The sequence below is a fragment of the Paramormyrops kingsleyae genome, chromosome 10, assembly GCF_048594095.1.
Source record: "Paramormyrops kingsleyae isolate MSU_618 chromosome 10, PKINGS_0.4, whole genome shotgun sequence".
In the NCBI taxonomy this organism is placed as follows: Eukaryota; Metazoa; Chordata; class Actinopteri; order Osteoglossiformes; family Mormyridae; genus Paramormyrops; species Paramormyrops kingsleyae.
The window spans coordinates 28,677,293-28,704,659 of NC_132806.1; the positions used below are offsets into that span (position 1 = coordinate 28,677,293).

General features: G+C 42.3%; 4 protein-coding genes across 5 annotated transcripts; 1 reads left to right on the forward strand and 3 right to left on the reverse strand.

Annotated features, from left to right (window-relative positions):
• Positions 1–1,090: 1,090 nt before the first annotated feature.
• Positions 1,091–4,325, reverse strand: LOC111836386 (transmembrane 4 L6 family member 5-like). Its single transcript, XM_023797585.2, has 5 exons — positions 4,131–4,325; positions 3,528–3,593; positions 3,279–3,430; positions 2,337–2,523; positions 1,091–1,780 (listed from the first exon to the last, which is right to left on the reverse strand). The coding sequence occupies exons 1-5, from the start codon at positions 4,323–4,325 to the stop codon at positions 1,772–1,774; spliced, it is 609 nt and encodes a 202-aa protein (XP_023653353.1). The 3' UTR covers positions 1,091–1,771.
• Positions 4,326–6,967: 2,642 nt separating this feature from the next.
• mblac1 (metallo-beta-lactamase domain containing 1) lies at positions 6,968–8,966 on the reverse strand. 2 transcript variants are annotated; one of them, XM_023797584.2, is made up of 3 exons: positions 8,053–8,964; positions 7,747–7,905; positions 6,968–7,074 (listed from the first exon to the last, which is right to left on the reverse strand). In XM_023797584.2, exons 1-3 carry the CDS (start codon positions 8,455–8,457, stop codon positions 7,057–7,059), a joined length of 582 nt encoding a protein of 193 aa, XP_023653352.1. In that variant the 5' UTR covers positions 8,458–8,964; the 3' UTR covers positions 6,968–7,056. The 2 variants fall into 2 exon arrangements, with proteins under 2 accessions (XP_023653352.1, XP_023653351.1); XM_023797583.2 differs by lacking the exon at positions 6,968–7,074 and having other exon boundaries at positions 7,647–7,905; positions 8,053–8,966.
• Positions 8,967–9,213: 247 nt separating this feature from the next.
• mpdu1b (mannose-P-dolichol utilization defect 1b) lies at positions 9,214–14,733 on the forward strand. Its single transcript, XM_023797582.2, has 7 exons — positions 9,214–9,386; positions 10,043–10,108; positions 10,333–10,465; positions 12,425–12,510; positions 12,610–12,728; positions 13,291–13,401; positions 13,532–14,733. Exons 1-7 carry the CDS (start codon positions 9,284–9,286, stop codon positions 13,652–13,654), a joined length of 741 nt encoding a protein of 246 aa, XP_023653350.1. The 5' UTR covers positions 9,214–9,283; the 3' UTR covers positions 13,655–14,733.
• Positions 14,734–21,421: 6,688 nt separating this feature from the next.
• On the reverse strand, positions 21,422–27,111 carry sox19b (SRY-box transcription factor 19b). Its single transcript, XM_023797425.2, has 2 exons — positions 26,007–27,111; positions 21,422–23,356 (listed from the first exon to the last, which is right to left on the reverse strand). The coding sequence occupies exons 1-2, from the start codon at positions 26,648–26,650 to the stop codon at positions 23,104–23,106; spliced, it is 897 nt and encodes a 298-aa protein (XP_023653193.1). The 5' UTR covers positions 26,651–27,111; the 3' UTR covers positions 21,422–23,103.
• Between the last annotated feature and the right edge of the window lie 256 nt (positions 27,112–27,367).

A 27,367-nucleotide genomic window follows, 5' to 3' on the forward strand; every position in this document is an offset into this window, starting at 1 on the left:
AAAGGAAGGCTGGAAAACCAGCAGTGCTCGGACTTCGAGGACCGTGATTTGGATAACCCTGGTCTACCAGAATCTCAGAGACAAGGAGCAAGACCAGTACCTGTCCGAGCCAGTGTGGCACCCTAGGCAACCGCCTATGTCACCTACAGGATTGCCTGGCCCCCAGCGGGACCATACTCTGTGCTTATTTTACACTAAGATGTCTAGTTTGTTTTACCGACAGATTTTTAGAGATCTGCTTTGAAATTTCCCAGTACTCCCAATGGCCAGCCCGTGCTTGTTTAGTGCGTATATAAATGTTACACCTATTGTCTTTTCTTAAGCCCCCCCCCCCCCCCCGACCACTAAAAGCCCTGCCTGATATTTTCTGTTCTGGGTCATTTGACCAATGACAATGTCTGTTTACAGATGGTTGATGGTCACGCAGTTATGCAGAGTTTTTTTTTTAATTACCATACACTGTATTACAGCTCATTTGGATGTTGCAGTTGTCTCAAGGTATTTGTTAACCATTTCCCAGTTGCTTGTGTCTTACTGTTTCTTTTCCATGTCAACTGTGCAGACTGAGCAGTTTCACTGTGACAATTCATGTCCAGAAACCATGAACCCCTAGAATCTCACAGTCACGGGATGACATATAAAAAAAAATATCCCTCACACCCCAAGTATTTATTCATAAATTTTACCACAGGAGAATACAAAAGAAGTTATTTGAGTCATCTGTAAAATTGTCCATTTTCTGTAACCATTTAAATTAATTGTGAAGGTGTAGCAGTGCCGAACAGCCACTCTGGCATGAGATTTGCAAGAAGTGCTGAGACAGGTTGCAAACATATATATATATATAGCATTTCTAAAGCATGATACACATGGCTATAATGTGGTATGCCTTTTTATAAATATTTATAGCCATGTTTATAATAATTTATGGATGCATTATAATGCATTATGGAGGTATTAATAATGCATTATGATGACTGCTTTATGTGTTACCCCTATGTCTTAGGCCACTAAGATTCAGGTGTCTGCAGATGTGACAGAACATGTATCACTGACGGAAGCTTTAATATTACCGAGAACGGTTTAGTCCTTTTAAAATAAGAATTTTATTTGGTCAAAGTAATATTTTACAATTTTACATAAAATAACTTACTCACTCTGGATGACGTGTCCCAAGCAAATATTTTGTGCTACATACTGTAAGATTTCAAGGTTCATGAAAGATGCAAACCTTCATCTGTTTCAAAAGAGAAACTGTCAGGTTTGAAAACCTGAGTCAAATTTCCATGACACAAGATTCAGCTCAAGCTAAAACAATGTAGCAAAAGGGTACCAGTAATAGAATTACTGATACTTTGTTTCATGGTTTCATCCTCCCTTAGGTATAATAATGTGTAGTAGTTTACCACCTTATTTAATATTTATCAGCGAGAATCACTGTCATGGTTAGACCATTCATTGACAGTGCAAAAAAAAACAATGAAAAAGTGTATAAAGTCTATAAACATTTCATATAAAAACAAAGTGATTAACATTTTATAAACATTACTTGTAAAATACTATTCCCTCACAAGTAGTAATTAGGAATAATACAGATCCTTAGACAAGGTAGTATGTGTTTACTGGGAATGATCATTTAAAATGGTCCCGTAAAGCTGTTTTCATTAGTGGTCTATTAAGAACTGTTGCCCTATGTGGACACAAGAGGGCGCAGTCAGTCCATCGTACTCGAGGGGCATTCTTCTATCTTCTCCCATTACCTCTGCTCTGATTAATATGACTGGGGAGACAGGAAGCAAATGCACAGTTTAGAGTTCATTGAGTTACGCAGCGAAATCAGTCAATATATCGGATATCTAATTATATTTTTTATTCGGTATAGTTGAAGAGTGAAATGTTACGCGAGTTCTCTGTTATATAGCATATCACCTTATTCGGATGTTCCTGCATCTTTTTTTTCAAATGATTGTTTTCGTTGTATTATAATCAGGAAATACCCACACTTTAACATGTAAGAGCATTTAGAAACTGTACCAGATTGCAGAATAACACTGTTATCATATGCATTTTGAGTATAATATGTATTTAAACAGATCATAAAGCACGTACGGGTTATTTTTTTCTGTGGGTTAGCTATCATGGAATAAGATTTTTTAATCAAAGTTCTTTCATATTCCCCTGTATTTTAGTGTAGTGTAAGTGTATATCAGGATGATTTTGTACTGTATTAAATTTTGACCATTAAATAGTTCCAGTCTTTTCTACGGGGCACGTGTACGGCATGATTCGGTGCTCGGTATATTTGGTCACTATGGCAGCGGGGGCGCTGGTCTCACCTGATTCTTGTTGCACGTCCCGCAGAGGCACCCAAACAGCCCGTTGACCACCTGGATGGTGCAGAGGACAATTTCCAGACCACCAGCTATGAGCATGGTGGAGAAGAGGCCCACGTTGAATTGTACCACGTCTTTGGGTTCCAGACAAATGTTCCACATTTCCTGGTCAGTCAGATAACTCTCAGTGCTGTGGGAGGACACATGAATAGAAAAGTAGTATTTCATTCATAATCATCAGGAAATTGGGTAGTGTTCACATAGCAGGTTTGTGGTATGAGCTCAGGAGTCATCCTGCAGTTGTAGGGTGCCTTGACTTTATGAGTCTTGCTCAATAGCCCAGTGGTGAAATAATTACTCTGCTGGGGCTACAGGACTCAAACTCACAACCTTCTAGACACAGAGCCCAAACCCACTGAACAACACACCACCGGCGTGGTGAAATTATGTATTTTATTACACTGTAATGTTCTAAAGTACCGTTTTACCAGTGTTATCAGTATTTCACTTGTGTTAACCATGACTTGTTCCTTCAGTAGTTCACAAAAGTTTACAGAATTTACAGATATAGTAACAAATACAGTAATTGCTTGACGTAAAATATGTCAGGATTCATTATTGATTAGCGAACATGCGATCAGTTTGTTACTAAGACTTTGTGCTTAATTAATGCATAATTAAAAAATACAATAATGCTGCAATAATGTATCAAATTATTTATGTGTCCTCTCAAGTAAAGTATTAAGATTTTAGTATTATTTATTGTACTGTTATGTATTATGTCTTATACATTATTATATCATCCAAAGATCCAGTATTTCATTTTTGTCCTCTACGGAGGACATTATTTTGTTCTTGTATCTCTCATACTATAACTCCCCAATGAAGCAGACCAGAATACATGGTTGGAGGATGGATGGATTTAAATGTCAAGTTGATTATTACCTGTTGACAAATGGCGTTCCCCACTGAAATTTGAGGGTGCCAGGAATCATGTAATAACACATGGGCCCATTGATAAGACCGACGATGGACACGGCGAAGCAGTAGAGACCACCCACGACCCCCACTGCCGCAAAGCCGATGGACAGAAACATCTGTGGAGACACAGAGGGAGGAACAATGGCCAGTCAGTCTCGGCGGGGCGACGGCATCTGGGCGAACGAGCCCCCGGGCGACAGGTCTTCGACTCACCCCGCAGCGATTCGCACAACAGCCCTGCTTTCCCGTCAGGTGGATGTGGATGGCTGGGATCAGCACCTACAGCAAGGCCGGGGCCAGTGCAAAGAGAGATTTATGTCACTTCATCTTTGCCTTATCTCAGGCAATATATTTCTGTGCGCTTATATAGATATTTACAGCAAGTCATGTGGATATTTTTACACTATTGACATGGATGTTGCCTTGCATCACACTACATAGGTTTTCAATATAAAGCAGAAAATTAGGAGGCCCATCAGCACTCAGATTTAAACAGAATATAATAATCATACTAACCAAAATATAAGAAAGTCATGCAATCAATAAAAAGCATGACTCCAGCTTAACGTTGAACAGTTACAGTGGTGTGTGGCTCCAAAAACTGAAAGGTTGTTGGTTCAAATCCCAGGTTCAGCATAAAGATTTCACCGTTGGGCCTTACAGCAAGGCCCCTAACCCCCAATTGTTTCAGGGATTGGCTGACTCTGCTTTCCCCCCCCCCGCAGACAGTCCACATTTCTGCTCCTGAAATCGCAGCTCCCAAAACATGGACTACCTGTGGTCCCCAGGTACTGGAAAATGCTGGTCTAAACTCACCATGATGCCCCCTCCAATAACGCCTGCCATGTATTTCACTTCCTCTGTGATGCGAGAACCCAAGCCATCCCGCTCATCCTCGGCGTACTTGGTTTTCCAGTCTGGGAAGAACAGTATGATGTTGCAGACGATGGAGATGAGCGCTAAGGGGTACAGCATCACCCCGATGCACTTGGCACACTTTCCCGTACACATGGTCCCGCTTCCTTGTCCGAAGTTACTTTGACGATTTTTTCCGTGTGGTTAAAATGTTCGGTGAACCTACGGTCCTGTAGGCTTTGATGTGTTGTGGGATGGCTTTCCGTTCCGATCCCGTCCCTTTTCCTCTCCTCTCTTCACTTTAATGAGGGAGAACAGCGATGGGTCTGTTTATATAACCATAATTCTACACGTGAAGAGTGGGCGGTTGTGGGAGGAACTAGATGACCATCCCATAACTGGAAAAATGTCTTATCAATGGTAGACTGTTAACACTTATGGAATAAAAATGTTTATGTTTGAAAAAGAAAAAAAAAAGAAAGTAAAACCCAATACAGAGAGGGGACACGATATTTACAGGACGGCAACACAAATAGTTTTCATCTGTTTTTTATAACTAAACTAATAGGTCATGGTCCTTGTGTTCTGTGCTTAAACAGAGAAAGCAGGCTGGGTTCTGTTTCCTTACATCTATTAGTTTAGTTACTTTTACATAGTAAAATTAAAGGCATGTATTGGAAAACTGGCATTCAAACTCTAGCCAATATAAGATTAGGTTTTGGTGAAGCGGTCATTTTCAATTATAAAGTATAAGCAAAGAAGAATTATTACATAAAGTGCTGTTAGTAATGGTTCAACATCCAGTGAAGGTGACATTTATGGTGATTAAATGTGGGTTTGTGCTGAAAATCAGATTACAGTTGCCGTGCTAATTTTTTCCGACAGTTAAGCAACTCTTCGGTAGCCTTGACATTCCATACCTGAACAATCAATATAGAGGCACACGGAACTTTTTTTTTTTTATCTCATCTGGGTTATTTCAGGACAGATTCTGAGATCAGGAAATAAGCTTCAGAAATATGCTTTCACGCCATTTGGGTACTCGCAATCTACGATGAACTCTGGACATCCTCTGATGTTGCAAACAGGAGGGAAGAAACACGTCACCAGTCAAGGGATAAGAGCGACATCTTAATGGCAGGGCAATGATTAACCATGAAGAGAACAAGCTGCTGAGCTCTAGCCAACCAACCACAGAGCACAATACAGTCAGCAAGCCCTTTTCCAATCTCTTTTATTGATGCTTTTATGTTTATGAATTTGCAAATTTCCTTTTTTAGGTGATCAGTGGTCATTGTTGACACACCACAGCACACAGTGCACAACAACAATATGTGTCCTCTGCATTTAACCCATATGTGACATAGCAGGGGGCAGCTAATTCAGCGCCCGGGGAGCAGTGTTTGGGGGCGGTACCTTGCTCAGGGTACCTCAGTGGTGCCTTGCTGGTCAGGGATTCAAACCAGCAATCTTACAATTACAAGTGCGCTTCCCTAACCATTAAGACACCACTGCCCACAAACGAACAGAAGGTTGACGGTTCAAATCCCGTAGTCATCACTACGACTTCCCTGTTGTGATGTACACTACATTGTATGAATCAAATTTTTAAAAACATTTTCACCATTCTGCTCTTAAGCAAAGCCCTTAACCCCAGTTGTTCCAGATCCTCAGTTGTACGTCTTTTAACATACTTAAATAAGTAAAATCACACTTAAATTCTGCCATTTATAATTTGCCAAAAAATTTCAGTTGAAATATGCCTGCAACACAAAGTCATTTAAAAAACCAGGTGTATGACATTTTGTATGACATTTTAATATTATTTATTATTTAATATTATCCTTAAGCCTAATATGACCAAATAGAAGGTCATGAGATGAGTCACCATCCAATGAGATTTCCCTTACTCGCGCCCCATCTCAACAGCAACCTCTGACAGTCATCCAGACAGCTATGTAGTCCCTCCACCTATTTTCCATAACCGCTGAAGCAAAGCAGTGTCACAGCGAGCCTAGAGTTTCCCGGGAATCCCAAGACGTGACACACCCTGGAAGTGAATGAAGTGAATGAAGTATTTACCCTGGAGTCCCTGACAGGGTAAATACACACTATGGCGCCGTCTCACCTAAACTGCAGGAAACCAGAGTATTGGCGAACATCCACACAAACAAGGGGAAGATGGACTCCCATCCACAAGAAACTATGGCCAAGCCGATTACATGTGGCGTCCTATCGCCCCGTCCAGGCAGCAGTTCTGTATCTCCTTTCTGATTTAACGTACAATCTGGTTAGTTTTCAGCCTCCGTTAGACTGAAACATGACACCAACTCATCGCCTACCACCTTAAAAGCAGGAAGAAGACATGGGCCAACAGAACCACATGGCACCTGGATCGGGGGAAGGATTGTACTCAAGGAACAAAAGAGGAGAGGAGTTTGAAAAAGCAACAGTGAAGACATGAAACAAAAGGCGGCCATTATGGAATCAGAATGGGGACCAGACAAACAACAACAAAAAATGATCAGATCATGAAAAGAGGCTGACAATGGGCTGGATATTCAGGGTTTGGGCACTGAAAATGAGGAAAAAGTGGCGAGTGGGCAGATAAAACAGTGACTAAAAGACTAATCAGCTTTTACAACCCCCCATGCAATCCCAACACCCTGTTTTATGACTCAGTACCTTGTGGTACCTTCTCCACTGATAGCATGCACGAAGAAATAAAAAAACACATATGCATACATGGTTGCACCCGTTACTATATGGCGGTCACCTGCCTCGTCATCGTCTCTTATCTGGATCAGAGTGAATTATGACCGTCTTCCGCAGCACCCACTCATCTGAACGAGGCCGAATGCAGGAGGGTGGATGCCCACGGGCAAAGTCATTGTTGGAGCCCTGCCTGAAGAAACAAGGGATGCCACGGCCCCCAGGTTCATAAAAGGGGGGGAGTCTCCGATGGATGGCAGCACCAGATGCTGTCACACCCAGAAAAAAAAAATGGAGCCATTGGCTACAACCTAGGTTAGCCCATCCATAAGTTCTACCTTAATTGGTTCTCAATATGATCAATTATAAAGGATTGTATGAACAGGGCAGACTTACCAAGGCAAGTAGCCTGACAGGAGAAAATGGTGCAAAGATTAATATTACATCTCCTGTGTCTTTGATACTATCCCACTAGAGTGGTAGACAATTTGTGAAAGGATAAGGAGAGAACACAGTAAAATAAATGTATGCAAAAATTCAAGACTAACCTAAACCTCAGGGCCAAAGTAAGCTATAGGTTATCGAAGGCTACATCCTCCTGCATATCATATAATGTCACACCACTGAATGAAATTTATTCCATTCAGACACTCCAGGCTAATTAGCATCTAACGGTGAACTGTTAAAACTTGCAGCTGGAACTGCCTCCTTCAAATGTAAGGTGTAAAGCGAAGATCAACTGAATAACAGGCAGAAGTAAGCTCGTCATTTAAATGCCTTTTATTGGGTGTCTGCGAACCCTGAACGGAGGCCCGTGCCCCGGAATAATGACATCGGCGGTGCGCAGCGCCCCCTGCCGGCTCACTTCCTGCACTGCAGGGTTCTCGCTCAGCTCCCGCCAGGTGTCCTCATCGGCGCTATTTTCAAACAGGTCTCCCGCCACCAGGACGACGCCCACGGAGGTCCCTGTCACCAGTACGCTGACATCCCGGCCTGTGTGCCCTGGAGTGGGTAGTATAGACACCTGAGGAACGAACGCATAAGATTAGACACATGGATTTATAATGTTAATGTTTAACTAATAGCAATATATAATGAAGATATATCAATGGCCATTGCAAAGTACAGAAAGTGCTTCACAACATCGTTTAACATAATGTGCCAAACTCACATGGTCATCAATGGGATGAGGCCGACCTTCTGCCAGCTGGTTTGGGAGGTATCGGTCTCCCTGGCTCATATCGCAACCAACCACTAGTGTAGCTTCCGGGAAGAGACCCAAATTTCCGATATGATCCGAGTGTCCGTGGGTTCCCACCACTATATTAATGTCGCCAGGGTCAAGACCCTTCTTCTTTAACTGATCAAGAAGGAAATCGCGGTCCCACGGACCTCCGGTGTCCACTAGGATTATCTTGGGTCCTTGCAATAGAGAGATTGTGCCGTCTGCACGCGTTGAGCCGTCCGGCTGAGCTAGGCTATATCCCTCCTTTAACACCGAGATGCTGTACGGTTCGCCTGCGATGTCCGATCCGACTTCCAGGGGCTCAGTACAGACTGCACGCGTTGTGCTCATTATGGTTCAGATGTGTTAAAACACTACAGGGCTAGGTGAACTAGTCAGCTAGCTCTTCGCTGTTAGCATGCAATTCCAAGTTTATCGCTCAGCTTATGTTATTACTTTTAATCACCGTTGTACATGTTCTTCCGCTGATTTTATTGTAGACTTTAATGTTTCTAGACCATCTTCTATTTTAAATGAATACAACTAATACCGTGAGACTTCCATACTTATACGGATCGTCAGAAGGAACAAATGTTGCTTAGAACGTTTTTGTTTTCTAATCGCTTTTTACTTATTCTCCATTAACTATGTATTTGCAATTCGAATCCACGTTCTCAACCTCAGTTGAAATGCTGGAGAATCAGCGGCTAAATGTGCCCTTCTGTCCAGCCACAATACTGTGAAGCGGGTGAACGATGTTGTCTATAATCGACCGGTGTGGGCAGTATCCTTCTCTTTGCCACAATATCAATAGTGTCCAGCTCCCTCCCTAGAACCGACCAAGCCTTCCTGATTATGTGCAACTTTGTCATAATCCCATGATGTTTATACGTTCATACCTGTAAAATGTGTGTTCTATTACTAGGTTTCTAGAAATGCTTAAAGGGGGGGGGGGAACTGGCGCTGGTACTCTGAAGAGAAAAACAAAGAGGTGCTAGTACTATATCCTGGTGGGTACCGGCCCACTTCAAACACTGGTTTCTAGTATATATAATCTACAGTAATAAATCCTTTCCGGAAGTACGTTTCCGGAAGTACGTGGTTTCGCTGTCGCTCCGTCATACGCGGAAGTTAGAGGTTCGCCGCTGCGCAGCAAAACGACGGTCATACCTCCACAATGGCGACCTCTCCAATGGCATTAATGAAAGAATTTCTGCTTATGTATTTCATGCCAGAGACTTGTTATGACGAGTTTTTTCTCAACTTTAATTTTCTCCATGGTAAGGGACTCGTTTATATAATAGCCTTAAAATTATGGTCCTAAATAAACAGCTGATAACTTTTCGTCCTGCTATTAATACATAGTTAATAGGCAGTCCATAAATTAAATGCCTTGTTGAACTTCAGTGTTATCCGGTAAAAGTTAGATCATTTGGAAGGGAATTACTGCTGGTGCAGTTACAGTCATTTGTATGATTTTGCTTTACAACCTTCACTCCTGTAGCTGGTAATGGTATTGCATCACTTTCATCTCTGCTTCCTGGACAGTTACCCTGTTCTGTTCTGGTTTATTGTGCTGTCAGTATATCTTAAAATTAACGAAGACGTATTTTGCGTCTATCATTGTCCACTTAACTGTTTTATTTTATTCATTGCATTCATTTGATGTTAGTTTGCTCTATTGTTCTGACTGAAAAATCAGGGACTTTTGCTGATTTTAATGACTTTGCATGTATTACCTTTATATATTATAGCAGTTTACCTTCAGGAGATATCAAATATGTGCTATCCATCTAAATCCATCTCATATAATACACATGCTATCAATGAAATATTTTGCAGTATCCTGCACTCTGATGAAATAAAACAAATCACTGTATTGTACTCTGAAAAATTAGAGTGACATTTTCACTTGGGACCTCTGTATATTTCACAGTGCAGTGCCTGAAGATTGTGTTGAGCAAAGGTCTTGGCTTCGGAATAATACTTGGATCTGTCATGGGTGAGGAAATGTTTTCCTGACACTTCTGCTTGTGTTTCCGCCCAATGTTAAACATCACTTTCTCTGTAGCCATGTGTGTATACTTATGTGGCACTTTGCCAACCAATCCTGACCTGTCCCTGATTACTTTGAATGTGACAGCGACCGGTTGATATTGCTCATTGGTCCAGCCCTTGTAGCTGTCTCTCTGCCCCCATCATCCTCCCTTTCCTGATCCTTCTCAGTGAAGCTGCCGCAGGTCTGCAAGTTGATTGGGGCGAAGAGTGCGGAAGGGCTGAGCTTCAATGCCGTCCTGCTGGAGCTGTTCGCCATCACTGGCACCATGGCCTACTGCATCGCACACAAATTCCCCTTCAGGTATCACCCATCAGCAGCATGTTAAACAGAGGTGGGGTCTGTATACCTTCTATTTTAGCAAATTTCCAAAAAAAAAAATAGCATCACCATTTTTGACTTTGATGTAATTTGGTATGTACCAGTAACTTGCACATATCTTCCAGAGCACAGTCTATTTTTTTACTCCCTTTTGAGATATAGTGCCTTTTCCATACCAAAAATCCAATCATAATTGTGTGTGTTTTCTCATGAGAAATTACAGAATTTTAGAATTCGGCAGTGATGGCTTAATGGTTAGGGAAGCGCACTCGTAATCGGAAGATGGCAGGTTCAAATCCCCGACCAGCAAGACACCACTGAGGTACCCTGAGCAAGGTACCGCCCCCAAGCACTGCTCCCCGGGCGCTGAATTAGCTGCCCCCTGCTATGTCACGAAAGTCACGTATGGGTTAAATGCAGAGGACACATTTCGTTGTTGTGCACTGTGTGCTGTGGTGTGTCAACAATGACAAATAATCACAAAATAAATAAATAATAATTACAGTTATACAGTTACATTGCTCAACTGTAGCTAACAGGAAAGTTTTTTTTGTGTGGTCAGATTTTGCATAATCAAATTTCATTTTGTGAGCAGTTTTTTTTGCTACTTTTGGTTATTATAATTAGTGAAAGGTTTGGAATAACAAGTCAGTTTTTTATAATTAGATGCATATATATGAGTACTGCTTATATACAAAACATTGCCTTATTACTTGGCTCCCTTCATGAGATAAGCACCCCAAAATTAAGTAACCAAAATTTCATGCTAGAATGTCAAGCTATATACTTTTAGTTTAGTAGCAGAGCAACAATAATAGCTGTGGATTAATACCACACATCAACATTGTTTATTTCAGGTGTAAATATATCTGCACTGCATTTAGCCACTTGGAGCTACTCTTGAACACTGTGTGGCAGTAGTGTCCCTCTACAGGAAAGTCACATTAACCTCCTGTAGCCAGGTCACATCGCACGGGAAACTGACGCTCCGCCCAGTGTCCCGGCTGCATACTTTCTCCCTTGAGGTCAAGCATGTGTTTCTGTGCTGGTCTGTAATTCCATCTTGGGCAAAATGTTGATGTCACATGTGCCTCTGCCTAAGACTACTTTAGTTAATTTGGCACATTTTCAACTCCTAGACCATGCAACCTTAACAGAAATCGGTAAACACCTTAGGCCTGCAACCTGCTGCCTCGACACTCTGCCCACAAGGTTCTTTAAGGATGGTTCTAACTGTATAGAATCAGATGTACTACACATAGTAAATAGTTTTCTTCAGTCAGGCCTTTTTCCAAGGGTCCTGAAGACTGCAGTTATCAAACCTCTTCTAAAAAAGCCCAACCTAGATGCCTCAGTAATAAGTAACTTTAGGCCTATACTTTTCTTAGGAAAGATCATTGAAAATGTTGTTTTTCAGCAACTTAGTTCTTTCTTGGTGCAAAACAATTACTTTAATGCTTTTTCAGTCTGGATTTGACCACACCACAACACTGAGACTGCACTTGTTAAAGTCTTACTCAGAGATCTCATTTTCTGTTTATGTTTGTGTTTTTTATGGCTTTTTTTTTATGGTATTTGTTTGTGTAATGTTTCATACTGAGTCTTTTAAGTTTTCTATTCTTTTCCCTGTTTTACTTTGTTTCATTATTGTACAGCGCTTTGTGACTTTTTGTCTGAGAAAAGCGCTTTATAAATAAATTACTTACTTAAATGACATTCATCTAAGCAGTGATGAATCAAAAATCTTAGTTTTGGTATTACTGAATCTCAGTGCTGCTTTCGACACGGTTGGCCATAACATATATTTTTTTTAAAATTATTTTTAGATTTTTATGTCTTTTATTTAAATGTATCCTTCTGCCTTTGTAAAGCACTTTGAATTGCCTTGCGTCTGATTTGTGCTATATAAACAGACTTGCCTTGCCTTGGTCTGTTTTGCAGTTCCTGGGGTGAGGCCCTCTTCCTCATGCTGCAAACAGTGACCATCGGCTTCCTCATCCAGCACTACAGAGCAAACACAGCCGGAGGTACCGCCTGTCGCTGGCAGCATGTGGGGGGGGCTGTGTGCGCGGGAGTGCGGGGCGGAGCCCTTCTGAAAGCCGCCTGCTCTGGCCCCTTTAACACAGGTGTGGGCTTCCTGGCCGCCTACTTCCCCTTGTCGTTGCTGTTGTTGTCACCTTTCACGCCGCTGTCCGTGCTCACAGTGATGCAGGCCTCCAACATGCCCGCTGTCATCGTGGGCAGGGTATGTAAACCGCACGGCCCTAGAGGTACTCGGCAGCGATGTCCAGTTCAGCTGAAAGAAGGTTCTAGTACTGTCTGGCTCATGGCACATGAGACCAGTCTGCTGTGATGATGCTTAGGAATGAATGACTTCTGTTAAATCCTCATCGATACACTTCCCTCTGGTCTTCGTGTCTTGTTCATGGATGGCAAATTGAATGTAGATACCTACCGTTTGCTTTAAGTTTATCCCCTTTGGTCATATTTGTGAGAAATATATAAGAAAGCAGATTTTTCTTACTTTCATGGAGAATTGACACCTTTTACCGATAACAACCAGCCCTCAGCTATTTTGTAACTGTTTTCTCTGAGCACAAACTGTATCGGCTATTTATTTATTTTTTTTATCATTGCATAAAATCAGTTTAATTCTAAAATCAGGTTTATGTTCTCAGCTCGTGTAGCTCAATAAGTAGCATTGCCCTAGCAACACAACGGTCATGGGTTCGAATGCCAGGAAACACGCACAGATTGTAAACTACCCCTCAGTGTGTTCTCTACTTGGGTTCTCTTTGTCACTCCAGCTCATCCAGGCAGGAACAAACTATCGTAATGGTCACACAGGTCAGCTGTCAGCCATCTCCGTCTTCCTCCTGTTTGCCGGCTCCCTTGCCCGCATCTTCACCTCCCTGCAGGTAGGGGAACCTGGTGTGCATACTGGCAAAAGGCCCTGAGCAGAGAATTTTGTTTGCACACATATTTTTTTTCACCTGTAACCTTGTTTTTTTAATCCCATCTATCTGCCACTCGTTTTTCTCACTGAAGGAAACGGGAGATTCCCTGATGGCGTTGACTTACGTCATCTCCTCCTGCTGCAATGGTCTCATCGCTGGTCAGGTGGTCTACTACTGGAACCGAACACCTGCTGTTAAGAAGAAGAAAGAATAGAGGGAGGTGGAAGATGCAAGCACCAACACACATACACACACACACACTTCGCAAATCCCAACAACTCAGGACCAAAACTGTAACCATGGACTTCAGCAGTACACTCAGCAGTTGAGGGCCTTGACTGATCATTCAGTCGGGCACCCGCCTTGGTTAATTCTGCCACAGGACCTCCTGTACTTGAGCCCTTTCTGTGCACTAGCTCCGGCGCTGGAGTATCTCCCATTCTCTCCCGTTCCCCAACTACCAAGTGGAATCTACTACAGTCTCATCATTGTATCTTGATAAATCAGTAAGACTGAACCATCATGGTGTATTCAAGACAGTATAGGAATCATTTCTAGAAGAGCATGTTTGTGGGAGTTATTCTTTCACAAAAATGCTCTGAGGGCAGAAGGATCAATGATTGGTTTAGAAAGATAACCAATCAAATTGTAGAGGAGATGGGCCCAAGAAACTAACAGAAGCAGGACCAAGACATCTGTTTGGTTGGACCCACCTCCTCTACAGTTTGATTGGCTATCTCACTGAACCAATAATTGTTCCTTCTGCCCTCAGAACATTTTTGTGTAAGTAAAACTTCCGTGAGCTACAGACACATAGACTTTTTAAGATTTTTGTCCTATGTTTTTTTTTTTTCCCAAAAACTGTTGAAGGAAGCAAATTTTCAGAGTGTCAATATGCGTAGCAAAATGCACCTGTATGCTTGTTTGTGATGAATGAAGGTGCTATTATTTTGTGTTTTTTTTTTTATGAAATTATTATTTTGCATAAGGGTCCATTTAAATAGTATGAGAGGGCATTCCAGCAACATCATGCACAAGTGTAGAGAACCAATCTATCTACTTGGGAAAATTTGTAAAGACAAAGGAAAAATATATATAATGCAGGATGATATTGGAAATAAAGTTTATGCCTTGGTCAAGTATTTTTGAACTACTGCTGTATAGTATGTCAGTTGTACAGGACTATTTTTTTTTAAGGTTTGTTGTAGTGGGTCAGCCTGAATCAGGTCACATGCTTGTGGACATTTCCTCTTTTTGGTACCAGTGGAGTAAAAGGTTTCTTTGTTTCTTGGATTTGTTGAGTCATTGACTTGCTGAATGCAAGGGGGACTGATGAGAATGAGAAGAGGGGAAGTGAAGGGAAGTGGGCCGCCTTCCTGACGGATGTGCAGAAGCTGATGTGATTCACATTTGTGCCACTAGATAGAAGCAAAGATCCTGTTTACTACCATCTTAATTACATTCTGTCTCTGCATGAATGATCTTGAGTGAAATGCCAAGTGCCCTCAGGTTAGTAGTTCTTATGGTCTTCAGCGACGAATCATCTTCTTTAAGTCAAATACACTATTTCTAAACATTTGTGTGTTTTAAACACTGCATCCCATTTTTGGATCTCTTTCTCCTCTAAATGTTTCTTTTTGTCTGTTCTGTGTGTTTATTTGTAACTCTCTGTCCCCTCCAGGTGAAATATCTCAGACCTTCCCCTTCCTCTTTTTTTTTTATTAGACAAAGTGCTACACACCCATAATTACCTCCACCCACACCACCCACAAGCATTTCTCCATGGTAACTACATTGCCAAAGTTTTAAAACAAGGCTGTTCCCAGAGGCGAAAGAGAAAGGTCTTTCTCCTTCTGCCTCTCTCTCGCCTCTCCTCTTGTCCCCCCGACATTCCCCCCTCCGTTTCTCCTGACTCTCTGCAATGTTTTTTTTTTTTCCCCCAAGTAAAGAGTAGGATGTAGGATGCAGCAAGGAATGCGGCCCTATGCCAAAACATTGATGTAAGAAAGTAAACAAGGAAACAGCAAAAGGGGTGAATAATAGTAGTTTTAAAAAAAGAAACATGTTGAAGATGCAGAAAGTAGATTATGTGGATGAGAGGCTGACGGAAAAGTCTGTCCTGGCCTCACAATTCACAACATCACCCTGTGAGGTCTGTGATTGAAGTTTAGTTTTGATTCAGGCCACTGAGATTAGCTTGCAGAGTCTGAGACATACTTTAGGTCTCTCTAATGTGTGGCCCAGTGCTTATCTACCTGCTGGTCTGATGAGGACTACATTTACTATCTTGTCATCGGTCCACACCTTTGTACTGATGTCTGGTGACTGGATCATCTCCTGATTGCAGCAGTCCTTTTATATGCCGTCGCTGGCTCTTTCCAAGTCCCAGGTCAGGTCTCTGGACAAAAACACCGTTCTCTTTTCTATTTTTAATTTAGGCCTCAAAGAGTTTCTCAGGCCACTCATATGTGTGTGTACGTTTTCCTAACAATGACCAAGACGCCAATTTCAGTTATTTAGTTTATTGCACTATGGGAGGTTGTTACAGGTTCAGGGTCCAGCCCCACGGTGCGTGTGGAGATTGCATGTCTTCCTTGTGGCACACGGCTTTCTTCAAAGAGTCCAAAGACAAATTGTCCATATTATGTGTCCGTGGGTGTGTGCCCCGTGATGGATTGGTATCCTGTGCAGGGTGAAATCCAGCCTGTGCCCTGCGTCTGAGGTGGGCTACCTGACTGGGATTAGAGGATAGAAGATGGATGCTTTCTGTCTACCCCTGCAGCAGTCTTCTCTTAGCCTACTGTCTTTTTCTCAGTCAAGCACTCAATTTGACTTTTATACGTTCCTGTTGTTGGGGTGTGTTTCTATAAAACTGTTTTTCACCTGACTTGCTTTTCCTTTTGATCCCCTTCTCTTTCTCTGCGGGACCAGTCTCGTCCAGGGTGTGCCTTGTTCATTAGTGTTACCTGTCACTCTGTCACTCAGTGCTTAGCAAACAGCTGTGCGATTAGCTACATTACTCTGGCCTAACTTGTCTTTTCCGTCAGACAGGCTACAGCTGGTAGTAGTTTCTGGCGCCGAGTCTACTGTTCACTCTGAAAGTTGCAATAATCCCAGGACATTCTGTATGTCAGCCTGTTCTATATACCATGTAAATTACATTTATTCATTTAGTAGACACTTTTATCCAAAGCAACATACAATTGAGAAAGTAGGGACAACCAGTCTCTGCAGCATTTGGGGGTGAGAGCCTTGCTCGTAGGCCCTATGGTGAAATAACTAGGCCAACCGTGGGATCTGAACTGACAACCTTCTGGTGATGGGCATAGTGTCCTTTTCCACTTAGCCACACCCTGCCCCCCAAAAGCACCAAATCATTTTTCATCCACTGGGTCTTTCCCACAAACAAATATTGTATTGTAGGCCTCTATACGGACATCCACTTAACCAGGCGCTTGAACCCTTGACCTTAAAAATCTGATGGTCTGCCAACTGAGCTATCTGGGCCCTGAATTAAATTTCTTATGTAAGCAGAGTTCACAGATCAACAGGAAGGAACTTTGCAACTCTTTAGCATTCTGTATGTATAAGTAGTGTAAAGAGTGATATCTCCCCAGTCACCCTTCTGGCTATCTTCCACCACCGATTCATCGCAAGAACATGGGGGGCCTGGACAATTATCACAGGCAGCTCCAAGCACATGGCAGGCGTACCCCACGTTTACCGGGCACACACGTATACTACAGGCAACTCGCAGACACCATACTTGACCATGGTGGTCTGCAGGAGGAAACTGAAGCATTTGGAGGGAACCTGCATGGCACAGGGGAAAATCACAAGAAAAAGAACTCGGAGAGGAGAAAGAACTGAGACTTGAGGTTTAATGTATTTAACTGCCCACTGAGCCATCGTACCACTTCAGTTACACTTATCTACGTATTTTCACCGACATTACCCGAGGTGTAGAGGAAGATGCCTGTGGCCAACACGGAGAATCGGTTTAGACGGCGTGAAACATCACCTAGACCAGCAGTTAACGATACTACTCATGACCTGTATTAAACGACTGAATATTTCACGAATTTCCAATTATCGAATCATTGTCAGGACTGGTACAGTAACAAAACTAGAGGATGTCAACCTGTCCGTACATGGACAAGAGTGATTTTAATCATTTGTCATAAGTTTCCATGGTGCTGACCCCTGGAAAAAATAACCGTGTTATTTTAATTTAGATGGGATAATATAAATGCTTCACAAAAACACTGAGGAAAATCATTCAGACAATATCAGACTTGACGCCTGTTTAGTGATTTGGAGAAGCTTGATCAGACATAGGCAAAGATTGCAAATGCAGGATTTTTGCCACACTTCTTACAATAATCACGTGCTCGTTCTTTCCAAAGTTTGACTGCTGAGCTGCTTCCCTCCGACGCAACATTATTGGATGCTACGGGGACATAAGGATGCCGGCGGAAAACAGACGAGTAACTGCCGCATTTACATCTGAGTACAGCTGACCGGTTATTAGCCTGGTTCATCCCAAAAGCCGGTCACGCAGGTAAATGACAGGCAAAACCGGTCTAACGGAACAGTACGGGCCGTCCAATGCGAGGGTAAAGATGAGCAAAATAGTTAGTCTCAGACATTACAGGCATCGTTGTCCTTCGCTTAAAAGTGTTACGAAAGTCTTGGTGTGGCTGTCTTTTGTAGCTTCAAGAACGATTTTACGGCGGGCGTTGGTATTCTTAGATTTACGCCAGCCAAAAATTGTTTATTTTAATCTAAACATTATACAGTTTAAAACGTTATATATATATATTTATTTTATTTTATTTTTAATTGAATCTAGGATTCAATTAAAATAATCTGCCTGATTTTCAGATGTGGTACGTCTCTGACGAACATGTATTCCACCTACAGTGGTTATTATGGCATACCCCAACTTGTTTACGTCCTGGGGTTTAAAAATATCCAAACAAACCTCCTTCCCTAACCTATCACTTTAAAAAAAAAAGTAGCTAGTTCCAAACATAACAATTCTGACAAGGCAGCTAAAAGCACGCAAATAATATTTGTAAATGTCAGACATTCTGTGCTTATCAGAGACATCTGCCCGCGCGCCCTGTCGCGCGGAACGGTGCACTGCCCAGTTCTTGCGTGACTCGGCGCGCGCAGCTGCCGTCGGGCTGCGTGTGAAATGCACGGCGGATCCAGCGTTCAGTGACATTGCCATCGACCGTGGCGGCGTTCCGCTAAAAACAGCCGCCCACTCGCCCGACCACCTCTGAGCAAAGCATCCACCGCATAGGCACGCATGCCAGGGAGTGCTACTTTGATTTTAACTGCACTAGATGTGTCAGAAAGTATTGGAGGAAGAAGATTTGAGTTTTATATAGCTAATCAAAGGAAAGTTTACATATCTGTGCGTCTGAAACATTTACATTTACATGTCACCTTTAAAGTGGCACAGCTGACTATTCATCGGTTTGTCTGTTTTCTGGCCCACCAATCACAGCTTTGTCGTTAAATAACTGTGAAGTTAAAACGATTAGATTTCCCATAATACAGTTAAATAAAAAACAACTTTGTTCCGATGTTATTAATACCAATATTTACAGAAATCTGCGTGCTATCCAAAATATTGTACAACTTTCACCTTTAAGTTTGCTAAGGCAAACTGACATTTGTCTGAAATAATCTGTAGTACCGTTTGTGCACCTCGTATGATGCAATGGGATAATTTTTAGCCTCTGTACTGTACGCAATAGGTTGCTGCGGATCTGGCTCTTTTACAGTGCGGGGAGTGGTTCGTCAGGTATTCAGGTAGGCCCGTGTCACGCACGTGTCACCATAGTAACCGGGGTTGCGGGTTAGCAATGTGGATTTTACATACGCAACAGGAAATACCAGTGTATTATTTCTCTTTTGTTCTTTAAAACTATTAATAATAAAACATTCCACATTTAGGATCGAACAGATTCCAATATAATGCTGTTTGTGCCGAATGTACAAAAGTCGATATAAAATCAATACTTGCATGTGAAGCAAATCTTTTAAAAAGTGTCTCTACGGTGCTTGTGTTACCCCAATGTACTGTCGGTCTTTTTAAAAGGAGGGCAAACCTCTCTATACCACGCAGCCAAGTCACGACCGTGCGCCCTTGTTTACCCCAGCTTACGGAAACCATAGTAACCACTCGTCAAAGCCTCCCCACGTTGCTATGAGGTTCCATGTACTCCAGCTAGTAAAAATATAAATACCACTCGAAGTGGAGAACACTATGGGAATATTGTTGCTAAATATGAAGTTCCTAAGGTTTTAATTTTGTGGGGATCATTATAGTGTATGCAAAATTGGCGTCCTATTCTTTGCTGTCAAGTTTTGCTTCCAGATGATACTGCTAATATGTACTGCGCCACGAGAAATCACCACTGATGTCAATATGGGATTTAATAGCCTAATTGTAGGCCTGACGTGTTTAGATCGTAGTTCCTTTTCTGTTGCAGTTGCCCAAAACACTGCATTTCCCTATAAGGAACACTATACCATCTCTATAAATGCAGGCTGCTACTGAGAAACAGAATACCTAATATGAATATCAACGTCGATGTTAGATCTTTTATGTCACAGATTATTAAACAGCTACTTAGGTATCCATTTATCGGACAGGCGCTGCGTTGCACTGACTTGAACAGAAATCGGCTGGAAGTGGGGCTACACGGGAGTTATAGAAACGTATTCATTGCCCGCATTACAGCGGGGGTTCCCAGGGGAAACGGACTTTATGTCGTCAAGGGGGATGGTGCTGGACGCGCGGATGGGAGTGTGTGTTTATAACCCCCCAATCCCCTCAGGACTCCCATCCTCTCCCCTGCTCCCATCCCCTCCCCTTGGCCTCCGATTAGCCGGTGCTGGCTCCCCAATTTCCATGAGAAAGGCGCGGAGCAGTGAAAGGGTTAAGCCAGGACTGGAGAAAGAAGGGAGGCGAAGCCCCCCGAATCCAACGCTAATTTTCTGCCCGGCGGGATACCAAGAGAAAGGGAACAAAGCGCGACGGGGGAGGCGCTGAGCACTCAGCGGCTTTACTATATGCACCTGCGAGCTCAAAAGCGGCGGACAATGAGGCTCCGAAACGGCCAATTACGGCTGGCCCAGCCACCCGCTTTCTCTGAGAAGGAGGGAGGGGGCAGCATGGGGGCGGTGGGGGATAGAAAAAGTGAATTTAAAAGAGAGGGAGAGAAGAAAGTAATGATTGCCCCCTAAACCTTTCTCCCCCGCCCGGACACCCCTGTTCTCTCCAACATTTTTGTGAACTTTTTAGGATGCCTGACAGTCATTGCTTCAGCAGGCGTTAGTTGAACCCGAAACACAGACTAACTGGTTTTCACCTTCGCTCTGAAAACGAGTTGGTTAATTTTTTTGCTTGAACATCTGGTTTGTGAATGGGACGGACAGCTAGAACCACCCAGGTGCCGCAACAACTTTTAAATGAAGCGTTAGGCCAGCTTGCATATCCACCTCTATAGGCTAAATACTAATTCACGGAAAAGCTACCCAAATAAGCTGCTTATGACTACTGATTATATCTATTTAACTAAACGTAAATAGGTGCAATTGTGCCAAGTATTACTTAACAACCAAATAAACCAGAAGTTATGTTAAATACTAAATGCGTTCGTAACACATAACACAATAATTATTGTTGATTGTAGGCTATAAATAAATTTAGATATGTACACATTTGTTTAAATTCTGTTCGACTGTCTTGGGCAATAGCCACTTCTCGGAATGATTCTTTACAACATTTTATCCCCGGTTCCAGATTTATTGTTAATTAATAACAAAGGGGGATTTCTGATTTTTTTCCTTTATGAGGTTAAATTAAGTAATCGCATAATTATAACTAATGTATCAACAGTTTGCTACTGGGACATTTCATTCACAGACTTTCAAAATACACAAAGAAATGTAGAGACGGTTAGAAATATTTTACATTTTTATTATTACTTTTTTGTCATCAAATTGTCACAGTCTTTAAATGGTTTCTTTAAAACAAAATCGCCCTTAGTATAAGGGCATAAGAGAGAAAAGGGAAAAACAAGCTATACACTTCAGAACTGCAAGACATCAGTCTCACAAACTATTTACAAGCTCAGGATTATTAACAAACTAAATCGGGAAACATGTTTTTTTTTTTTTAAAGTTTACAATACAAAAAATATATGCAGTTGCACACTTGGATTGCAATGTAAACATTCACCTGTTTCATTATTTTAATATAAATTATAGTACTTAGACCCCCTTTTGATGTTTTGTTTAAATAAGTAGCAGAAAGGAAAAGGCAAGCAAGTGTTTATGTTGGAATGGAGTGCAGCGCCCCTGGAATTTAGGACATCGAGTTAATCAATTAGCAGATTAGCAGGCCATTAAGTCTTAAAAATCCACTCAATCCATGAAGGAATACAGGTACCATTCCAATCTCCACTAAATTTCTTATACTCCTCAACTACTTCAAAATCATTAGCAGCACCTCTGAACTAGTTAAGGAAAGGGTTTTTAAAAAAATAAAAATAAAAAATAAGAGTTGTGACACAGTATCTCCATCTAACTAAATGTCGTCTTGGTAGAGCCTGCAACTTTAGAAAATAGTGCATTTTCCAGTCAAAAGCTATTAGTGGACTTTACCAAAGCAACCGACATTAACTGGCTGTTTGTGCCTTAAGAAAATGCCAATATGCAAAACTTAAAATAAAACTCAGACTGCAGCAGCAAGACAGCATGATGCAAAAGTTCACTGTATATTAAAATACATTTTATTGTCTCTTCCTGTGGTAACAGCAAACAATATTGTAGTCTAATACCTTTATCTATATCTCAGCTGGATCCAGTGAAATCTACAATAAAGGTTGTCCAGTAAAAAAAATTCCTAATGGAATCCTTCGGAATTGGTGTTTTTTTCCCCCCAATTGGTAAAACAGCACAGGCCAAAAGGCCCAATTAAAATTTAACCGTTCTCTTTGTTCTCACTACAGTCAAGACACAAATAATATTCTGTACAATCTCAGTTCAGACTTTCCAGTGGCCCATGCAGTCTCTCCTAGTCTCGCCGCTCTTAATCAGATCCAGCCAAATCACATGATCGCTATGTCAGTGCATGGAAGGATCCCGATTGGCTGGCCTTCGCCACTCCATGAGAAGTCATCCTGCACAGCTGACGGGGGCTTCTCCTGCCTCAGGGTGGGGTTCCGGTAAGGACAGCAGCTCACTGTCGGAAGACCAGTGGCGTCTCTGTGCACCAAACAATGCTGCATCCTCACCAAGGCAATCATTTTAGTCACAATTTTAGTACGGAAATTAATAAAAAATATATATCGACACAGAAAGCTATATACACCTTCAAAGTGTGTGTGTGGAGGGGGGGGGGGCGCGATAAAAATCCATAAAATTAAGTAAGAGGAAAATATCAGTAGTCTACTAATAGAACAGCAAAAATACACACTCAAAGACAGGAAACGGCTGCCCCTTTAAATCTACATATGCAATAAAAAAATGAAATGGACAAAAGGGGCCCCCAAAACACAGGCAGCGGGAACTCAAGGTGCAGCCAACACTGTGGCGCAGTGTGCGCATAGCCGGGTCAGTCCCCAGTGCCGAGGCGTGTCAGATGTGGGTGAGCGGCACCGTGCCTCCGAGGTAGTGCTGCTGTACGCTGGAGTACCCCCTCTGCGCGGCAGAGTCCCCCGCGTCGCTCCCCGGAATATACATGCTGATCATGTCGCGGAGGTCCCCTTGCAGGGCCCCGCGGTGGTGATTGGGTGCTCCGGTGGGGGAGTGTGACACCGACACGGCCTCCGGCTTCACCATGGACATGACCGGGCTGGGCTGCTGGGCGCCGCTGCTGTAGGACATGGGGCTGTAAAGCAAGGGAAAGCTGACATTAACGAACAAGCTCTCCTGGCAAACTGGAGAGTCAAGTAACAACTTGCACAACATCAAAGCTACAAGATAAATATATATCCCCACACACACACACACACACTGTATGCATACATATATATAAAAACACTGAAAAACACACCACCAGAAGCAGTGGAATCACAAAACATTTATGCACTAAGCAGATAGCTACAGAACCACCTGAGCCAGTATCTAATCATACATTATTAGGCTGTATTAAATGGTAACTTCCAGAGAGAAATGCAGACATTGTAGCACATATTCCCAGGTATAGAACACATGACAATATAGTGTATTGTATATAATAATGCACACACACACAAACTATAATATACGGTGCCACTTTACAATAAGACCCCCTTTTGCCACTTGTAAATGGTAATAATTTATTAATAAAAAGAAATAGTCTATTAATTCACAAAGTGCTACAACCTAATTAATAACCAGATTATAAACCATTCATAAACTCTTTATACGAGTAGTCTTATTGTAAAAAGTGGCACGATACATAAAAATATACATATACATACATACACCCCAAGCAAGCTCGATGGGCCGAATGGCCTCCTCTCATTTGTATAGTTCTTATGTTCTTTATTTTTATTTATATTTATATGTGTATGTATGTATGTATGTGTGCAAGGTGAAGGCTGAAGACGGGAACAACCAGTTAATATTAAACCAGTTATAAAGTGGGGAATCAGCGCGGTCAACAACTACGATGTCAGCCTCTGCCTTTAACCGCGCACCAAGAAGTCCTTACACAGGGGAACCGGCTGTTTTTTTAAATGACAGCCACTGTTATACAATTAAGCTGAAACTATAGCCATATGCCAGACAACACACCGGACCCCACAAACAAAAAAATAAAAAGTTTCAATGGCTAACAAGGCTTTATACTTTATACCCATGTGTGCAATCACACGATATTGCTATTCTCAATTAATCACTGATCAGTGACGATATTGTTTGTGCCGGTTAAGAGGAACATGTGGTTAACACCTCCATTTGACGCGGGATATGAGCTACATTACATGACATGGAGGGTGATCTATAGCAACAAGTGAATGGGCAGCTCTTACGACAGCCGACGTCGAGGTGCAGAGGGAGCCGAGGGGGGGGGGGGGAAGCATGGAGGGCAGATATTTATCTTCTGCTGGGACAGTTCAGTGTGTATGAACAGCGAATGCTGGGGAGATGCACACTGCACATGCTAAGAATTGGGGTGGAAGGAAGGTCATTCATGCAGCGTAAATACATGGCTAATCAACTCTGACACCCCCCCCCCCCACACACACACACACACACACACACAGAAATATATTGTGTGTGTAACTCAAACATAAGATACTTAAGATACACTCCAAATTCATCTGCCGCACAGGACGACACGTTTTCCGGAGCCACAAACATGGTTCTCTAGCGAGGCTGCTGATGGGGTGGGGGGGGGGGGGGGGGGGCTGAACCTACCACACAGCCACACTCTCCGCCGCCACCTTCTTTTCGAAAAGCAACACTACTGGGCCCCAAAACACAAGATGACCCAGGCCACCATTTTTAGCCCATTCACAGCTCCCCGCCAACTTTTGCTTTTAAGCAGTAAAAAGTTACCACAGACACTGAATGCTCTGGGTTAATTTGTTAGAATGTATTTTTGGGAAGTCATCCATTGTTTATGTCACTCACACAGTTTAAACTCTGAGATTGTCCAGCTAAATCGTTAGCAGTCTGTTTACGGACAGAAATATATAGGCGACTTCTACATTAGTCACAGGACTTTGGTTAGTACCCTATTACTCCAACAACATCCAAGCCACTTCTGCTTAACTGTTATAGTCTGTACAATGAGTTAAACCTCCATTAGAACAAATTATTCCTTGAAAGAGGAAAACGCAGCTGGATAGCTGAAATACACCAGCCTGAGAGCAGAGGCAGACAGAACTTTGTCACATTATAGGCATATTAACCACATAAAACATGGTTAATTTACTGGATCACATCATACACAAATAAGGGCATAATATTCTGTTAAGATCTTTTAATCAAAGAGCACTGGGAACAGAAATCTTGCTCTGGAAAGGACAAAAAATATATTACATATATTCCCGAAAAATAATGAATTTGCATGGTAAAACATGGATTTTTCCCCCATATAATAAATTTCCTAAAAGAAATTAATTCAATTCAAAAATGTAAACATTAATTCGACCGTTTAATTAATTTATTTGGTATTACTCGTTATTCAGTAGATATAAAGCAGGGAGTGCTTTAATGTTTATAAAAAGACACTACAGAATACGTGGCAAACAAAAATTCGAGTATTTCGACATTTGTGTTTAATGTCGGACTTTTTCCATTTTTGACTGATGACATACATTCATACATTTTTATTCATTGTATTTTATAACAAATACGTGTAATGTACAATGTTTTTTCGGTAGTAATTTAGCGATACCAATAAACAGTACTATATAGGAGATTATCGGGTTTTTAATATCCAGATTTAATCTTATCCTTGAAGTGGAAAAAAAGGTTGCTGAAATGTAGCTACATTAAAAGGTTAAATCTTTAAGAAAATGGAGTAAAAAAAATCCAGTGATACACACCTGTATGAGTTGGCGCTGTTCATGTATGTCTGTGCGGGGGCCATTGACGGGGGGTACTGTAAGGCCGACAAGTCGTAGCGATGGAGTTGCTGGGGGTATCCGAGTGGTTCACTCTGCATGGTCGCATACCCCCCAGTGGGTCCCCAGCCATAGCTCTCCATTCTGGGGCTCCCACCAGGTCCTTGTGCGGCGGCGGCAGCCAACAGGTTGCCGGCGGATAGCGGGTACTTGTTGACAGGGTTGTCCTTCTTCAAGAGCGGCTTGCTCTTGCGCCGGGGTTTGTACTTGTAGTCTGGGTACTCCTTCATGTGCACCGCTCGGAGCCGCTTCGCCTCGTCTATGAAAGGCCTCTTCTCCGCATCCGTCAGCAGCTTCCATTCTGCGCCCAGACGCTTGCTAATCTCTGAATTGTGCATTTTGGGGTTCTCCTGGGCCATCTTCCGCCTCTGACCCCGTGACCATACCATGAAGGCATTCATAGGCCGCTTCACTTTGTCCATAGGGTCGCTACCGGGAGGGCAAACCGATTTGGCTGTTGGGTGATTGCCACCCACCCCGCCGTTTACTGGAGACATCCCTTGGCCGGGTTGGTGCGAGGGTGGTGGGGCCGAAGGTTTCAGTTCATGTTCCATCATGCTATACATAGTTATAGGCTGATCTATCAGTTCTGACTAGGATCTTTAAAACACGTTTTCAGAGTTGTAAATCTCAAACCTAGTGAAGAGCCGCAGGTAGTTGCTTCTGCCACCCGCGTCTTGATTTGAAATTACAAAAAAAAAGTTCCGCAATAAACTAGCAGACAAAAACTAGCAGACTTCCAGCAGCACAATCAAAACCATACGCGCGCACAAAATCTCACCTGTTTTCAACCAGTCATCACGTCTTCGTAAAAGTGATATAACTTTGCGACAACAGTCTAACTTAAGTGTTTGCTTTAAGTTTTTATAAAAAGACGCTCATTCAGATTAAACTTATTCCCCCCTCGTACATAGTTCAGTCAACCGCTCGCATGGGATTGATACACATTAAGTAAAGATAACTGCAAGATGACAAAAAAAAGTTCTTCCTTTCGCTCTCATGTGGGTTTTTAGTGATGATAGTGCGCTGCGCTTAACCAATCCGCTCCCTCGCGCTCCTTCATTTGCATCACTGAAGAAAGGGGCGCGGTGAATCCAGAAAGCGACGAGCGCCCTGGAAAGAGATCTACGTGTAAAAAAAGCAAACTAACAATCCCTACACCACATACTCCTTTGGAATTCATCCCCCCTTCTTTTATGCTCAACAAGTATTTTAGACGTAAATATAAACCCGCCATTGCATTGCAAAGCGTATTGATGTACTCGAGAAATAAACAGGAACAC

Excerpts from the sequence above, each read along its gene's own strand:
- LOC111836386 (XM_023797585.2), bottom strand. The coding sequence starts at position 4,325 with ATGTGTACGGGAAAGTGTGCCAAGTGCATCGGGGTGATGCTGTACCCC. Across the intron at positions 3,594-4,130 it reads TTATTGGAGGGGGCATCATG|GTGCTGATCCCAGCCATCCA; the intron begins GTGAGTTTAGAC and ends GCCTTGCTGTAG. Across the intron at positions 3,431-3,527 it reads GTTGTGCGAATCGCTGCGGG|ATGTTTCTGTCCATCGGCTT; the intron begins GTGAGTCGAAGA and ends GTGTCTCCACAG.
- mblac1 (XM_023797583.2), bottom strand. The coding sequence starts at position 8,457 with ATGAGCACAACGCGTGCAGTCTGTACTGAGCCCCTGGAAGTCGGATCG. Across the intron at positions 7,906-8,052 it reads CTCATCCCATTGATGACCAT|GTGTCTATACTACCCACTCC; the intron begins GTGAGTTTGGCA and ends TTCGTTCCTCAG.
- mpdu1b (XM_023797582.2), top strand. The coding sequence starts at position 9,284 with ATGGCGACCTCTCCAATGGCATTAATGAAAGAATTTCTGCTTATGTAT. Across the intron at positions 10,109-10,332 it reads AATACTTGGATCTGTCATGG|TGAAGCTGCCGCAGGTCTGC; the intron begins GTGAGGAAATGT and ends GATCCTTCTCAG. Across the intron at positions 10,466-12,424 it reads GCACACAAATTCCCCTTCAG|TTCCTGGGGTGAGGCCCTCT; the intron begins GTATCACCCATC and ends TCTGTTTTGCAG.
- sox19b (XM_023797425.2), bottom strand. The coding sequence starts at position 26,650 with ATGTATAGCATGATGGAACATGAACTGAAACCTTCGGCCCCACCACCC. Across the intron at positions 23,357-26,006 it reads AACAGCGCCAACTCATACAG|CCCCATGTCCTACAGCAGCG; the intron begins GTGTGTATCACT and ends CTTGCTTTACAG.